The following is a 16,138-nucleotide window of genomic DNA, read 5'->3' as shown; positions in this document are numbered from 1 at the left end:
GGGAATTTCCTAAGTTATATGATAAAATGGTCCAATAAATAAACCCAGACTGTGCTCACTCTGGAGAAGGAGGAAAAACATCTGGAACCAAGCAGAATGACTTCCTACCCAGAATTTCTTCCAACACGTTTGGTTAAAACAAACATACACATAGACCCAGGCAAGGAAGGAGGCAAGCGTATACTCAAGGAGCATCCCAACAGCTGTATGGAGTGCACGCAGAAGCAAACACAGCAGGAGCATCCTGGATGCACACACCACCTCCTCTCTCCGGGAGACGTCTGTGCCTCATATAAAATGTTCCTGGAGGCAGGTAGTGCCAGCAACTAGACTTTTCAGTTAAGCAGTCTCTGGGCTGAGACACCACAGCAGGCAAAATGAATACTGGGAGTTCTTGGGAACCAGAACTGGAGTTCTAATCTGACCTAAGGTGCTTAGAACAAGAGACTGGCTAAGCAGGTGTGTGAAGGGTAACTGGATGTGATGCAAAGGAGTTGACCTTGATCTTTCTCTCCAGGAGAAGACAGAGAGTGAGGAGGTGGCCCTGAAACTGCTCACAGGGTAGGAGCTGGTTGGGCGTGGGGCAGGGAAAAGAGGGACAGGGAGCGAGCCCCTCCATGAAGAAATAGCCAGGGTTGGACAAAAGTCTAAGAGACTCAGCTCAACTCACCTTCCCACCCCGGAAAACATGGTACCAAACGGAAGTGCCTCCAAAGTCGATGTGGAAGTCAGTGAAACAGCCTTTCACGCTCATCAGACAGTACCTGTGGCACAGAAGCAGGGGAGCAGAAAAAAAAAAAATTCAGTGCCTGAATCACAGGAGGTGAGCCAAAAGCTTCAGAGATGCTTGACCAGCTGCCTTTTTATAAATGCTAACACTGGGGAATTTCCTTTCCTTTCCTTTTCTTTTCTTTTCTTTTTAAACCCAATTCTAATCGGAGTTCCCCTCAGGGGAAGCCCCTGTGATCAGATGACGAATCTCAAGCACTGGCCACCTGCCCCCAAGGCTGGGGGAGGCATTTTGGTTTTCAGGTTCCCAGGAGAGAGCTGGCAACCCACAGGCCACTGGGTTTATCTCTCACAGGCAGCTTCTACTCTTGCCCCACCCCCACTCCCACCCCAGTGAGAGAGGCTTCCTTTCTGCTCCTTCCCAGCTCCTGTACCTCCCAGTTCTCCCAAGATGCCAGCCACCACCACCAGCCCCACCCCCCCACCCCCCGGTGCAGCAGCTGGGTACCCGGAATTCCACTGTAAACCACCTGCATAGCTTGCCAATCACAAGTCCTCATCTATCTCTTCATTCATTCAATAAGCATTTACTGAGAGCCAACCAATGGTCCAGCCCAGAGCTAGGTACGGCACCTAGAGAAATGCCTAAGAATGCATCAGACCCCTGCCCTTCAGGATGGGACATTCTTAATAGAGCACCGCACAGGAAAAGTTAATCGGCAAGACAAACTGCAACTGCCTGAGAAGTGAGCAGTGCAGCTCAAAAGGATAGGGGTACCAGCCACATAAGATCATAGTATACAATTCCCTGGATATGAATCGTCCAGAGTAAGCAAACCTACAGAGACAGAAGGTAGATTCGCGGTGGCCAAAGCCTGAGGCTGGGGGTGGAGGGTGAGGATGGGGAATGACTGCTAGTGGGTACAGGGTTTCATTTTGGGGAGATAAAAATGTTCTGAATTTGACTGTGAATGCACAACTCTATGAACACACTGAACCACTGAATTGTACACTTTAAATGAATGAACGGTATGGGAATTCTATCTCCATATAGCTGCTAAGAAAAAAGTGAAGGGATTAAGAGGAGACACTTGGGGGTGGGGTGGTGGACAGGCAGAGGGGAGAACCCAACCCTCAGAGGCTTGGGTGGAGGAGGTGCATTCAGGAGACAGAACCTGCCAGCAGCCCCCCTTCTGAGCTCTAGCAACAGCCAGATAACCCACCCCTCCTTACAGGAACTCACCAGTCTGGTCCCCCCTCCCCTGACATTCTGCCCTCCTAGGGGTGGGCAGAGCTTAAGGGGAGGTGGGGCAGTGGGGGTGGAGAGGGCAGGCTTCCAAGTCCAGGCCTGGCAGCCAGCAATGCCGGGGCCCCCTCTTTCCCTCCCACCCCTTCCCACAAGAGCCACCAGCAGCACGGAGGGGGCAGCAACCCCACGGCTCATGCTCATGCACCTTCGCACCTCCGGAGGCCCACACACACATGCTTACCCCACTGACCTCTTTTCCCCGCTGCACTTTGCTTTTCCATGGTTTGGGGAAGAGGGGAGGAACAGAACGGGGCAGGGACAGACAGGGAGGAGCCAGCAGCAAGCCCCAGTGGAGATAATGGGGGTGGTGGGGCTGAGCTGGTTAGGAGGCTGGTGGGCTCCAGGTGCCCCCTCCCTCTTAGCTGCCTTTTGCACCTCACATTCAGGTGGACCCGGGGCTCGGCAGTATGCAGGCAGCGTGCCCAGCGTCCCTCCTCCGGATAGGCTGGAAGGAGCCTTAACCATGTGTCTGCAGGAGGCTGACAAATCAGAAGGCCTTCCCCCACATCAGAGCCCCGCTGCCTAGCAACCCCATCGGAGGGGTGTAGTTGACAGCACAGGACGCAGCCCTGTCACGAAGACAGGCGCGGGCTGCGGGGCTGCGGGGCTGCGGGGCTGCGGGGCTGCGGGGCTGGCGCTGGGGTTGTTAGAGTCCCGGCTTGGGCTCCCGCTCTGCACCCTCCCGCCTCCACCCAGCACGCGCAGACGGGTCCCTACTCTGAAGACCAGAGTGACCCTCTTCTCTCCAAGGAACTGGGAGTGGGGAGCAGGGGGTGAAACCCTAACCCACCCCACCCCCACGGACCAACCGGCCTCCTCTCCAAGCACCACTTCAAAATATTAGTCCTCATTTTTTTCCTAAAACCACCTCTTCGTCTGGATTCTTTTTTCTTTTCTTTTTTTAATCTAACCTTGGTTTCCACCCCCTTCAGGCCTCAGCAGAAAACAACCTAGGGAAAACAATTTAAGTGTTTGTGGGGTGGAGCGAGATGTGCCTCCCTCAGTCTGCAGCTGGATAACCACCCAGGCGCCCGCAGCGGAGAGGCGGGGAGCGGAGCGGAGCGGAGCGGAGCGGAGCGTGGCTCTTGGGCCCAAGGGCGACCCGGCCCCACGTATTCACCAACCCCCAACCTCCTGCCCCCAGCCCCAATTCCCGCCCCCCCCCCCACACACACACACGCATGGACGTAATCACTAGGAGCTGCGGCAGCTATGTGCAAGGAAAGTTCTCCAAGTTGTGTTTGCTTCTGATCTGCCCTCCCAAGTCGCCCTCCAGCATCCTGCGAGGCCCTCTGGAGCGTGGGGGTGCCACTTCCAGCCCCGCCTCTCCTAGGGAGGCCCCTCCCCCGTGTCCCTCACTTCCTGGCCGCCAGGCTCCGCCGCCCCTCCCGCGGGGCAAATGCAGGCGTCCGCGGCCAGGGCGGCTGTGACAGGGCGGCTTTGTCCGGGGCCCCTGCAGCCGCCACCCGCCCCGCGCTCATTCCGGGTCTCCCCCCTCACTCCTGCTCCCGCTCGCTCTGGCGTGACGCCTTTGCACTGACCTCTACAGCTTCCTCTTCCAAAGCACACCGCAGTCACATGGGCGCCCCGGCTCCGTGCCACGGCCGCTAAGCTCTCCCCACCGGCCAGCCAGCCTGGCTTCCGCCTGGCTGCCCCTTGCCCGGAAAGCCGCGCCCCTCCACAACCCCCCACCCACCGCCCGGGCGGCTTCCGTGCAGAAGTGCACCCTCCAAGTTGGGGTTTGAGAATCAGGCGCCCCCGAACTAAGCCTCTGGGGGGGTTCCTGCCTCCCGAGGCCCGCGCTGGCTGGGGAGGAGCGTGGTAGGAGGGGGCGCTGCACCTGCAGCACCAACTTTGGGGCGCTGCCTGGGATCCCGGGAAGCGGGGCGACCCCACCTCGCCCTTCTCCCTCCAACTTAGCGAGAACTCCCCCCGCGCCTCAGGCAGCATCCCCTGGGGCCAAGGTCTTGGCGGGGGGTGGGGGGACCTGGGGAAAGCTGGCACCGGGTGCCGGGGCTGAAGGCGCGCGCACACACACTACACTTACACGCAGCCCCGGGAGGACACAAAGAGCCGCTCCGCGACGCGGGCTGCGCAGCCCGCGGGCGGGAGGTGACCCACACCCCGCCCCGGCGCGCCCCGGAGCGCCCCGGAGGAGCGGGGGCTCCCGGGCAGCCCGGGCCCCGCGGGGCGCAGCGCAGGGACGCCCGCCCGGCCCCGCCCGGCGCGCCCGCGGTTACCCTCGGCGGCGGCGGCGGCAGCGCGGCCCCCGGGCGTCCCCTTCGGCAGCGCAGGACCGACGCGCGCCCAGCGCAGGCGACCGGGGCCGAGCCCCCTCCACGGCGCTGCCAGGCCCGGCCGGCCGAGGACCGTGCAGCCCTCTCTCTCTTCCTTCCTTCCTCGGGGAGCCGGGCGCAGCCTGCGCTCATCCCCGCGCTGAAACTGAACACCCGCGCGGCGCGGCGGCCGCCAGGAAGGAGGAGGGAGGCCGCGGCGGCGACAGGGAAGCTCGCGGGCCAGCGCCAGGGGACGCCGCCGCCGCCCACGGCCGCCCCCTCGCCCGGGCTGGGTGGGGGCGCCGGGGCAGCTCTGCCCGCAGGCGCTCAGGAACACCCGCGCCCCCGTTTTCAGAGAGTGTGGGCGCCGTCCTGCCATTGGAGAGGACGACCCAGCAAAAGCCACCCTGATGTGTCCATCGGGGCAAGGCTAGGGTCTGAAGGGAGTGTCAGATCCGAGGCATGGCAGTCCAGAGACCAGGGACGCTGCTCCAGCCCTAAGAAGACGATCATCTGTGTGACCTTGGGCAACTTACTTCCCGTCCCTGAGCGGGTTTTCTCATCCTAATGGCAGGGAGGTGACTTAAGTTCAACCCTGCGTTCTGAGATGCTCCTCTGCTGCCCCTTCCCCTGCCTGGCCCTTCAGCAGCTGTGTACCCCTACATCAGAGAGTTACTGTGGGAATTCACTGAGATACATACGTATTAACACAGTACCTGGCACTGTGATACTGCGATTATTTAATACAATTTTCACGACCCTCTGAGTTCACTCCCAGGATTGTCCCCGTTTTACAGATGAGAAAGCAGAGGCTCGGAGGTCATGACTCACCAAGGTCACTACCTTAGTGATGGTGCTTACCCAAGCAGCCTGGCTCAGAGGTTATCAGCCCTTCTCCCAGGTCTACCAGGCAGATCCCAAGACTCTTTTAGAGAAGCGAGGTCTGCAGGTTACAGTCAAACTCAACCACTGACTTCCCGCTGCAGGAGATGGTTCAGCTCAAATCAGTAGTCCCACCCTCCAGGGCGAGCTCCCCAGGGCCATAGCCCTCCTCCCATTCTGTCCCCACACCATTCCCCTAAACCCCAAGGGAGCAGAAGACAGTGGTATATAGACTCTGAAATCCAGCTTCTTCATTCTTTACCAAAACCCATCCACTGGGGCTATCCACGAATATTAACTAATGGGCTCTGATTATCAAGTGCTAATAATAAAAGCCATTAAATGCATAATATCTAGTTTCACCTTTAAAACAACCCTATAATCCCCATTTTAGGGAAGTGAATGTTGATGTCATTTCAAGGTGGTCAATGCCTTGGGCCAGGGCGCTGCTTCCCAGGGTCATTACAGAATGGCCAGTGGCCTGCTATGAGATTGCACTGTGAACTTTTTGGAACTGGTTGATTTTTTTCACCATAGTATATTCTCCCCATTTACAAGAAAAAAAGTGTAATTACAAGAAACATCTCCCATCTTGGATTCGAGCACCAGCCATTCGATGGGTGTTCTTAAGCAAGCTTTTTAAAGCTTTTTTTTTTTTTTTTTTTTAAGAAAGGAGGAGAAGAGGAAAGGAAGAGGGGAAAAAGAGAATCTTAAGCAGGTTCCACGCTCAGCATAGAGCCTAAACCCTGGCTCCATCTTACAACCTAAGCCAAAATGAAGAGTCGAGTGCTTAACCCACTGAGCCACCTAGGAGCTCCTTGAGCAAAGTATTTGACACAAAACATAGAGTTAAATGAGCTAAGAGAAGGCCCTGACAGCTGGACTGAGTCATCCCCATGGGAAAATTATTACTTTTTTGGACACAAGTGCCTCAGCTCAAGCCCCAGCAGGGATCACATCAGATTAATCTGTGTTAGGTATAGCACCCAGCAATACAGCCCTATATTTATTCTGATCAACTGTTTGACATTAGACTAAATCGTTCCCCCTCCTCGAACTCAGCATCCCCATTTGTTGAGTTAGTCAGGGGCCTCAAACTGGTGGCCCTCATGGGTCAAACTAGACTCTAAATGTGCATGGTTTGGCCAGCACTGGATTTTTTTTTTTCCCAAAAGAAGAATTTTTTAAGTTATCCACAGCCATACCAGCCCCCATCTTATACTCAATGGCTACACCTGTTCCCTGCATTGAAGCACTACTGCATGAACTTCAGTTTCATGTCTATAAGATGAAGGTAGTTAACACCCACTTCCAGTACCGTTGAGATATACGTGCTAAGTGTCTAACACAGTGTCTGTGTCTATACATGGCAGCACAGAAAAGGCTGGCTTTCTTTGTTCCTCTTGTAAAGCTAGAGAGGTAGAGAGGAAAAGCCAGGAATCCAGAGGCCTGGGGTGTGATGCCTGGCCCACAGCTCCATCCCTGTGTGACTGCCGCAGCCTCTCTAGGTCCGTGTCCCAGTGTGATATTACACAGGGGTGATCATCTCTAGTACCAGCAAACATGGTTGAGGAGAGTTGAAAGTAAATGAGGGTTGTAGAGATAAAAGCCCAATGCAGGAGCACCCGGGAGGCAGTAGGTTAAGTGTCTGCCTTCAGCTCAAGTCATGAACTCAGGGCCCTGGGATTGAGCTCCACATGGGGGAGGGGGCATCCTTGCTCAGCAGGGAGCCTGCTTCTCCCTCTCCCTTTGCCTCCCCCCCCACCCCCGCTCATGCTTGCTCCCTCTCACTTTCTCAAAAAAAATAAAAATAAAAATCTTAAAAAAAAAAAAAGCCCAATGCAAATATGAGGGAGAATAGATTGAAAAGCCAAGGATTCTGATGATAGTTGGAGACCTTGTGTCTACACGAGACCACACAAACATCTTGTCCTACCCACATCTCACATCACTATAGGCTCCATTTCCCTACAGTGTGGTTGGGAGGTGAGGCAAGGATGACAGGATCCCCACTTTGTAGAAGGGGAAACTGAGTCCTTGAGATGAAAGATTTCCATGGCCACCAGAGACTGCCTGGGGCAGCCTTGAAACTTGCTCACCCCAGCACCTATTTTCATCCTGTCTGGGTTTCAGCTTCACTTCACACCATCCATTTTTTTCTCAGTTCTTCCTGCCACCCTCAGAAAGTACGGGGAGAAAAATGCAGTTGACTCCCAATTATTTTGGGGCCAAAGGTATGGTATATACGGGGTACCCTTCCTTTCTGTTTGTCAGTCACAGTCTGCTTCCATTAAGCTGTAAATTTCATTTCTGCAAGCAGCATGTAAGGACAGAAAAGACTTGCTAATTTCCTTCTGGAATGCATTATAATACCCAGTGGTCCTAAGTGAGAGAGGTATGCCCCTGTCACAGACCTAGGAGATTATGAAGGCTTTAAAACATGTTCAGAGCAGCCCTGGTGGCTCAGCAGTTTAGCACCATCTTCAGCCCAGAGCGTGATCCTGGAGACCCGGGATCGAGTCCCATGTTGGGCTCCTTGCATGGAACCTATTTTTCCCCTCTGCCTGTGTCTCTGCCTCTCTCTCTCTCTGTGTCTCTCATGAATAAATAAAATCTTAAAAAAAAAATGTCCAAAGTCTTTGAAACTCCCCCCTTTCAGAAATAGAGCCAAATTCCCCTCCCCTTGAGTGTGGGCTAGACATAGGACCTCACTTTTAATTAAAAGAATATGGTTGGGCAGCCCCGGTGGCTCAGCGGTTTAGCGCCTACCTTTGTCCCGGGGCCTGATCCTAGAGTCCTGGGATCGAGTCCCACGTCGGGCTCCCTGCATAGAGCCTGCTTCTCCCTCTGCCTCTCTCTCTCTCTCTCTCTCTCTCTCTCCCCCTCTCTCTCTCTCTCTCATGAATAAGTAAATGAAATCTTTAAAAAAAAAAAAGACTATGGCAGAAGCAAACAGCATGTGACTTTCAAATATAGGCACTGTGGCTTCTTTGCTCTCCATTTGTGGGGTTGGAAAGAGATGGGAATACCAGCTGCCATGTCACAAGGACATTCAAGCCCTCTTGAAGAGAGGAGAGACCTATAGAGAGACCTATGGAGAGCCCTATGGAGAGACCCAAATGGTGAAAAACTAAGCCCTCTTGCTAACAGCCATGTGAGCGCACCAACTTGGAAGTGGGCCCTCCAGCCCCAGTTAAGCCTTCGGGTGACTACAGCCGAGGCTTAAGTCTTGAGACAAGCTCATGAGCAACTCTGAGCCAGGTAACCCACTTCCAGATTCCTGACCCACAGAAACTGTTTGCCGCTTTAAGCTGCTAAGATTTCTTTTTTAAGCTACAAAGTTTTAGGGTAATGTTATGTGTCAATAAACAATGAGTACAGGGGTACTCCTAAATAGCTGTCACTGTTTGTCACACGTTCCACCAACTGAGTCAGCCAGCGCCCCTCTTTATTTTGCTTTATATTTCCTCCTTGACACTTATCATCTCCTTAATTATATGATTCACGTGTTTGCTTGCCCATTTTTCCCCACCTGAACATAAGCCCTCTGAACATGGGGACTTCGCTTTATTCACTGTAGCCTACCAACTACTTAGAATAGGGTCTTACATTTGTGGGCACTCAGTAAAGGCAGCAACAGATAATGAATACACTAATACAACCTTTACACCTTTTCTCTCCTACAAAGTTACAGCTACTCACTGACAAATGCTAGCACCCTTCACCTTAAGTATCTCAGCCAAAACCCACTAAAATTCCAAACTCCCTCGCCATGATCAAACTACACAAATCCTGGAGCCAGGGCAAAGGCAGTAATGGGCCTGTAACACTCCTCTCTTCCTTCCTGCAAACCTGAATGCAGGTGGCCTGTCAGCATGGAAGCTCTGACTTCTAGAAACAGTGTCATTTTAATTAAATTCCACAGAACCATTCTATGGTCCCAGAGGACTTCATCATTGCAGGATTTTTACCTCGCTGATTAACTGGCATTCTTTTCAGCCAAACCAACGGACTACTTCCAAGGTGACAACTTCCTTCCTAACAAGGTTCAAATCCTATAACAAGTTCCCACAGCCGCTGACAGGGTTTGTAAATATATCTGCCATACAATCCAGCTAATGTTTTGAAGACATGTCGTTGTAGAAAATTGTATGTAAGCCTTTTTTTGGTAATTAGGATTATTGATGTATTAATAGAATTAAACTATTTAGAGGAATACCTTTCTTTCTTTCTTTCTTTCTTTCTTTCTTTCTTTCTTTCTTTCTTTCTTTCTTTCCTTCTTTCTTTCTTAATAACTTTCAATAAAGTGAAGAATAGGGCAGCCCGGGTGGCTCAGTGGTTTAGTGTCGCTTTCAGCCCAGGGTCTAATCCTGGAGATCCGGGATCGAGTCCCATGTCAGGCTCCCTGCATGGAGCCTGCTTCTCCCTCTGCCTGTGTCTCTGAGTCTGTGTGTGTGTGTGTGTGTGTGTGTGTGTGTGTGTCTCTGTGTCTCTCATGAATAAATAAATAAAATCTTTAAAAATAAAAAATAAAGTGAAGAATATACCAAATATATCTAAAGGAGGCAAAGTAATTGAAATCTATGTCCCCCAGTGTGATCTATTTTACCTTCCTAGATGCATGTACCATTTGTCCTCTGCTCCCTCCTGCTCCATCATTTGCTCTCATAGAGATTATCCACTGGTTTCTCCCATCACTCTACTCCCAGCTCCTTCAATCCACACAGCAGCAGAACTTGCAGAAAGCAAATCTGAACACATCCCTCTCTGCTTAAAATCTCTCAGAGAGGGAGGCCTGGGTGGCTCAGTCACTTGAGCAACCGACTCTTGATTTCAGCTCTGATCGTGTGATCTCAGGGTCCCGGGATTGAGTCCTGTGTCAGGCTCCGTACTCAGCAGGAAGTCTGCTAGAGATTCTCTTCCTCTTTCTCCTTCTGCCCTTCCTCCCATTGCATTCTCTCTCTCTGAAATAAATAAAGCTTTAAAAAAAAATCTCATAGGGCAGCCCGGGTGGCTCAGCGGTTTAGTGTTGCTTTCCGCCCAGGGTCTGATCCTGGAGACCCGGGATCGAGTCCCACGTCAGGCTCCCTGCATGGAGCCTGCTTCTCCCTCTGCCTGTGTCTCTGCGCTTGTGTGTGTGTGTGTGTGTGTGTCATGAATAAATGAATAAAATCTTAAAAAAAAAAATCTCATAGAGGTTTCTGACTGCTCTTAGGAGAAACACAGCCCCCTCACTATGGCATGTCGGTCCCTGACCAGCCCGGCCCACCCACCACCCTGCATCCACTGCCCACCCCCTGCTCTGCTCTAGCCTCACTTGCATTCCTTCCGTAGGTCTATCTGTCCCCTTCTCCCCACCCTTCTGAACCATGCCACCTGGCTCTCTGCACACAGCCAGGAAAGCTCTTCCCAGGCCCCTTCTCCTAAGTAACCCCTTTCTCTTCAGACCCCATCTTGGGGACACCTGCCCTACAACCTTAAGTACCCTGGTATGGGCTCCTGTAGCACCCTGGATCTCTGCTCTGTTGCTTCAACACAGCTGCAAAGTTGCCATTTGTTTATCTGATTGGTGGATGAATGTCTGTCTCCAGAGAGACTGAAAGCTCTGTCGTCAGGGCAGGGAACTCATCTGGTTTCCTCCTCACTATATGTCCAGTGCTCAGCACCAATCAGATGTTTAATACATATGCTGAATCAATCAATCAATCACCCAATCAATCAATGAAAGCTGTGATCTGCCCCTAATGTCTGAGTCCCACACTCTTTTCCCCAGCTCTCCTCTCATGATTCCTTAAAAGCCCTTAGCACTTCACTCCCCTCACCTCTCCCCCATCCTTCCCTATCCCTTCCTTCATCCCTCCCATCTCCTCTATCCTTTAAAGCCTAAGTCCAGGGGCAGCCCGGGTGGCTCAGCGGTTTAGCGCCACCTTCAGCCCAGAATATGATCCTGGAGACCTGGGATCAAGTCCCGCATCCCTGTGGGAAGCTGCTTCTCCCTCTGCCTATGTCTCTGCCTCTCTCTGGGTCTCTCATGAATAAATAAATAAAATCTTTAAAAATAAAATAAAGCCTAAGTCCAATGTCCCCTCCAAGAAGAATTCCCAATGCCACCAGCCAAAAAGGATTCCTCCTCTCCCTGTTCCCCTCCTGGGGGTCTGTTTCCCTCTACCTAGGCTGAGACTTACACCTTATCCCCAGTGTTTTAGGACACGTTTTCCAGAGGGTTAAGGTTCTTGGTCTTGTTCATCTTTTCCTTCCCCAACTCAGGGGCTTCAGAAATTTTGTTGCAATCCAATGGGAAAGAAACTGAAAACCCTCCCACCCTCCCCACTTTGAGCCCATTCCTTGTGTTTGATGTAGCCCTGATCCAAGGGATGTAAGGAGCTTCAGCTTCAAGGGGAGGAAAAATGCCTGAGAAATAATTAAAGAAAGAGAGAGCTTGAAAGCACAGCGTTGAGAAACCCAGGGCCAGCACGCTGGCCTCCCTTACAAAGCCTGGCACTGAGTCTGCATTCACTCTGCCCTGAATGAAGGGTGGATTGAATGAAAAGCTCACAGCCTTCAAGCTCCTGGGGGCACTCCTGGCAGCAGGGTTGAGCAGAGGAGAGATGCTAATGGATTTGGAGCTGCCAGGGCCAACTCTTCTAGGAAGCCCAGAGCAGCAGTCCTGCCTGGGACAGTCAGCATCTCCTTCCCGTTTTGTAGATGGAAACACAGACGGCCTGAGATGGTGAGAGCCTGAAGGTAGCCCCAAGGGTCCCCAGGGTCCGTTATTAAAATTCTAGAAAGTGAAGGGGATCATAGGTGCCTCTGTTCACATTAAACAACTGGTCTCAGGACTTACTGGTCCATGTGTAGTGAAGTCCCTGCAATTAGATGCAGCCACCTTCCCAGCCCAGAGCCAACCTGCCACGTGGAGACACCGTCTAAGGAGTGTTTGATGAGTAAGCAGCCCTTGGGCTTATTTGGGAAAAGTCCCGGGTCTCAACAGCAAGGAGCAAAAGAACACCAGACCCCTCCTCAGCCCTTGGCCAAAGCAAAACGTCCATGATGAGCGGGTCTCTCGGAAGATGCTCACTCCCAGGACTTTCTGTCACTTGGTGGGAGTAGATACAGGTATAACAAGCACACACATGCACACAGAGATGGTCCCCATTATTCTTCCTCCCTCCTCAATCACATGCCCCTAGGAAGAGCTGGCAGGGAGGCCAAAGGACCATCTGGATGGGGAATGCAGAGCAGAGCGCCTGGGTTCCAAGAAAGCAAGATGCCAGCCTGCTCATGCCAAGGACCCCCATCCTTTGAGTCCCAGCAGCACCCCACAGGGCTGTGAGACACCCTCCCAACCCAACCCCTGCCCACCCAGCTCCCACCACTAGCCAGGGAGTCTTACTTCTTCACTTTCGGGTATTTCATCTCCGCAATGGCATTCGTGGCTTCTGTCTGCTTCTCCTTCAGATGCTGTGGCCACATGTTGTCCACCCAGTCCACCAGGTCTACCTGAAAGCCAGCCCATCGTCAGCACTTGCTGTCTTGGGGTGCCCTTCCATTGGGTTCTCTCACCATCCCTCATTCTCCCCACATTCTTCCTGTCCTTTGCTGGGGCTGGCACAGGCTGGCCTGGAGCCTAGGCAGCAGGAGAAGAAGGGTGAGGAGAGGAGGTAGAAAGTATCAGGGAGGAGACCAAGACCAGGGGCCTACCACAGTCGGACGCTTGACCAGGTGCTCCAGCTTGGTGTGGCTGAACTCAAGGCTGATGACGTTGTACAGCTTGTCCCGCTGAGCCTCCGGGGTCTCGTAGTACCGCACAAACTGGGACATGCTCATCTCCGTGCCCTTCTGGGTGTTCACATCCATCACATCCACCAGCCGCCGGCTACCTAGGGGCAGAATCCACACACTGATGGCTCCTGGTGACCCAGGATCCTGATCCCACTTGGGATCCCCATAAACAAAACCTGCCTTACCCGTATGCCACATCTGTTCTATTACCTCGTCTCATTGGTTTTCCTTTACTGAATCTCTCTCCATCTGCTCCCCTCCACCACCACAGCCTCTACGCTGGTCCAGTCCAGCCTTACTACTCTCCAAGACGACCTCCAGAACTTCCTAAGGGATCCCCAGACTACCCCCTCCTATACATCCTCCATGCTGCCAGCGTGAGATTTCTAAAACAGAGACCTGACCATGGGCACTTCTCTCTCTGCTTCAAACCTTCAATGCTCCCCACTGCCTACCAAAAATTCTCTTGGCATGGCACTCAAGGCTTTCTGTTTATATGAAGTACTAGAACAGTGCTTATTTCCACAGAAAATTAGCTGTTTGGTAGTCTCTCTCCCTAATCTGTGAGGCCAGAGAAAATTACTTGGGCTTCTCTGAACCTCTGTGTCTTCATCCTGCCATCTCCTTTCATAGGCTAGTTGTGAGGATTAAATCAGACAATGGTTACAGATCAAATCAGATGATGCTCAAGAACTCCTTGGCACAGCATCTGGTGCATAAATGCGTGGATCCCCCATTACTCCCCGGCACTAATCACAATTCACAAAGTTTGTCTCTTTTGCAGTCTTTCTTCCCTACTATTCTGTAATTGTCTCCAGGGCATAAGTCCTGTCTGTCTTGTTCACTACTTTATCCCAAGTATCTACACAGAGCTGAGCATATAGTGGGAGGTCAGTAACATATAGATGGAACAAATAAATGATGAATGTTGGCTGTCCTGTACAACATGTGACATATGATTTCTCATATGAACAACCACTGAACTAAAAGGAGTGAGCCGCAATACTCTGGTTTCTCTTCAGATCGCATAAATCTTTCGCTTTTTACTAAAAGGAGTGAGCTGCCTGGCACCCCCTGCTTCCCAGAGAGAAGGAGACAAGCTCAGGACTGGGAGACAGGAGTGTTTAGTGCTAGTCCTGGGACTACCAGCAAGTAACAAAGCTTCAGGGTGGGGCGCCTGCGTGGCTCAGTCAGTTGGGTGTCTGACTCTTGATTTCGGCTCAGATTATGATCTCAGGGTCGTGAGATCAAGCCCCACTTCAGACTCTATGCTGGGCATGGAGCCTGCTTAAGATTCTCTCTCTCCCTCTTCCTTTGTCCCTTCCCTCTCACCTCACTCTCTTTCTCTCTCTCCAAAAAAACCAAACAAGGTTTTAAGGAAATCACAACCCTTCAAGGGGACTCTGCTTCCCCATCCCTAAGATGGGAATAATCAAGGCCCCAGAACTTCAGACACTGTAGAAGGAACAACCAAGGTTCAATGGAAGTGCTGTGACAGGGGAGAAGACAGACAGAGCAGATTGCCACATTCATGGTGCTTTATGATGAAAGCTGGCACCTCCTGTCTGTCAGGACACAAAATAAGCATCATGACTGGAATGAGAAGCCTGCCATCTGGTAAGGAAATACCTCAATTCCCCATTAGCTCAATGACAAATATTTGGTCCATGGAAACTTAGAAATGTGGAAACCAAGGGCGCCTGGCTGGCTCAGTCGGTTAAGCATCCAACTCTTGTTCTTAGCTCAGGTCTTAATCTCAGGGTAGAGTAAAAGCCCCAAGTTGGGCTCCATACTGGGCATGAAGCATACTTTTTTTTTTTTTTAAAGATTATTTATTTATTTATTCATAGTGACATAGCTAGAGAGAGAGAGGCAAAGACACAGGCAGAGGGAGAAGCAGGCTCCACGCAAGGAGCCTGACGTGGGACCCAATCCCGGGTCTCCAAGATCACACCCCGGGCTGCAGGCGGTGCTAAACCGCTGCGCCACCAGGGCTGCCCGAAGCATACTTTAAAAAAAAGAAAAAGAAATGGACAAACCAGAAGAAAGAAAGAAAATAACCAGAGCAGGTGATCACCTTGTTCAAAGCTACTCCAAGAACAAAGAGCAAACTAAGCAAGCAGGGGCCAGCAAATGATGGCCCATGGGCAAATCTGGCCCACCGCCGGTTTTTGTCTGGCCTATAAGCTACAGATGATTTTTATGTTTTTAAGTGGTAAAGGATGGGGAAAAATGATATGAAAATGATACAAAGCTCAAATTTCTGGACCCATATATAAAAATTGTATTAGCACCAGCCACACTCTGGTTCATAGGTCTCTGGCTGCTTCCATGCTACACCAACTAAGCTGAGTAGCTGGCAGAGAGTGAATGGCCGGCAAAGCCCAAAATACTTACTCTCTAATCTTTACGGAAAAAATTTGCCAACCCTTGAAACTGACAAAATCCTCATGGAACTTACATGCTGATGTGAGTAATATTCCCATCTGGTTCAGTGCTATATACCCAGCTCTGTGCATAGAGCCTGCCCTATAATAGGCCCATGGTCAATATTTGTTGAATAAATACACAGTGCCTTTCGTGTAGCAGGAACTGAATAATAAAAGTAACCCTTTGTGCACATAGGAGAACTTGGGCGTTACTATCTTTTAGATTCATTATCTAATTTTTACAACCACCCCAGAAGTGAGGTAGGACTGTCCCTGTCTTATAAATGAAGAATCCAGTGCCTAGAGGTGACAAGATCAGCTCAAGTCCTCCAGAATATACTCTGCCAATAAGAATAGTTAACATTTACAGAGCACAGGCAAGCTCTCTACACAGGTTATCTTAAGTTAATTGTGTTTCTGTGAGGTAGAACTTCACTTATACCCATTTGATGGATGAGAAACTTGAGGCTTGGACCTAAAATGTCCAGTGCATGAGTAGTAGAACTAGAACTTGAAGCCAATTCAATATAATCCACAGCCCAGGTCCCTATCCTCGCACTCCTGCCCCTGCCCAATGCAATACTGAATCTAGATCACACGTGAAAAAGGATCCTTCCTTCAGTGACCGCCTAGATCCTGGGAAGATGCAGAAAACAGCTGTTTTTGAGTCAGGAGTGCAGATCCACCAGGGGGCATCCCTGAACTTTGCTGGAAATTTTGGCCTGCCCTGG

General features: G+C 51.5%; 1 protein-coding gene across 1 annotated transcript in view; it reads right to left on the bottom strand.

Annotated features, from left to right (window-relative positions):
- The window catches only part of KDM2B (lysine demethylase 2B), a 120,286-nt gene that overhangs the window by 82,278 nt on the left and 21,870 nt on the right, over positions 1–16,138 (bottom strand). The window contains 3 exon segments of the mRNA XM_025473845.3: positions 671–764; positions 12,590–12,696; positions 12,898–13,076. Coding sequence (XP_025329630.1) covers positions 671–764; positions 12,590–12,696; positions 12,898–13,076 — 380 coding nt within the window.

The sequence above is a fragment of the Canis lupus genome, chromosome 26 (assembly GCF_003254725.2).
Source record: "Canis lupus dingo isolate Sandy chromosome 26, ASM325472v2, whole genome shotgun sequence".
NCBI lineage: Eukaryota > Metazoa > Chordata > Mammalia > Carnivora > Canidae > Canis > Canis lupus.
The sequence above is the reverse complement of the archived record's forward strand: the minus strand, read 5'-3'. Positions and strand labels throughout refer to the sequence as shown.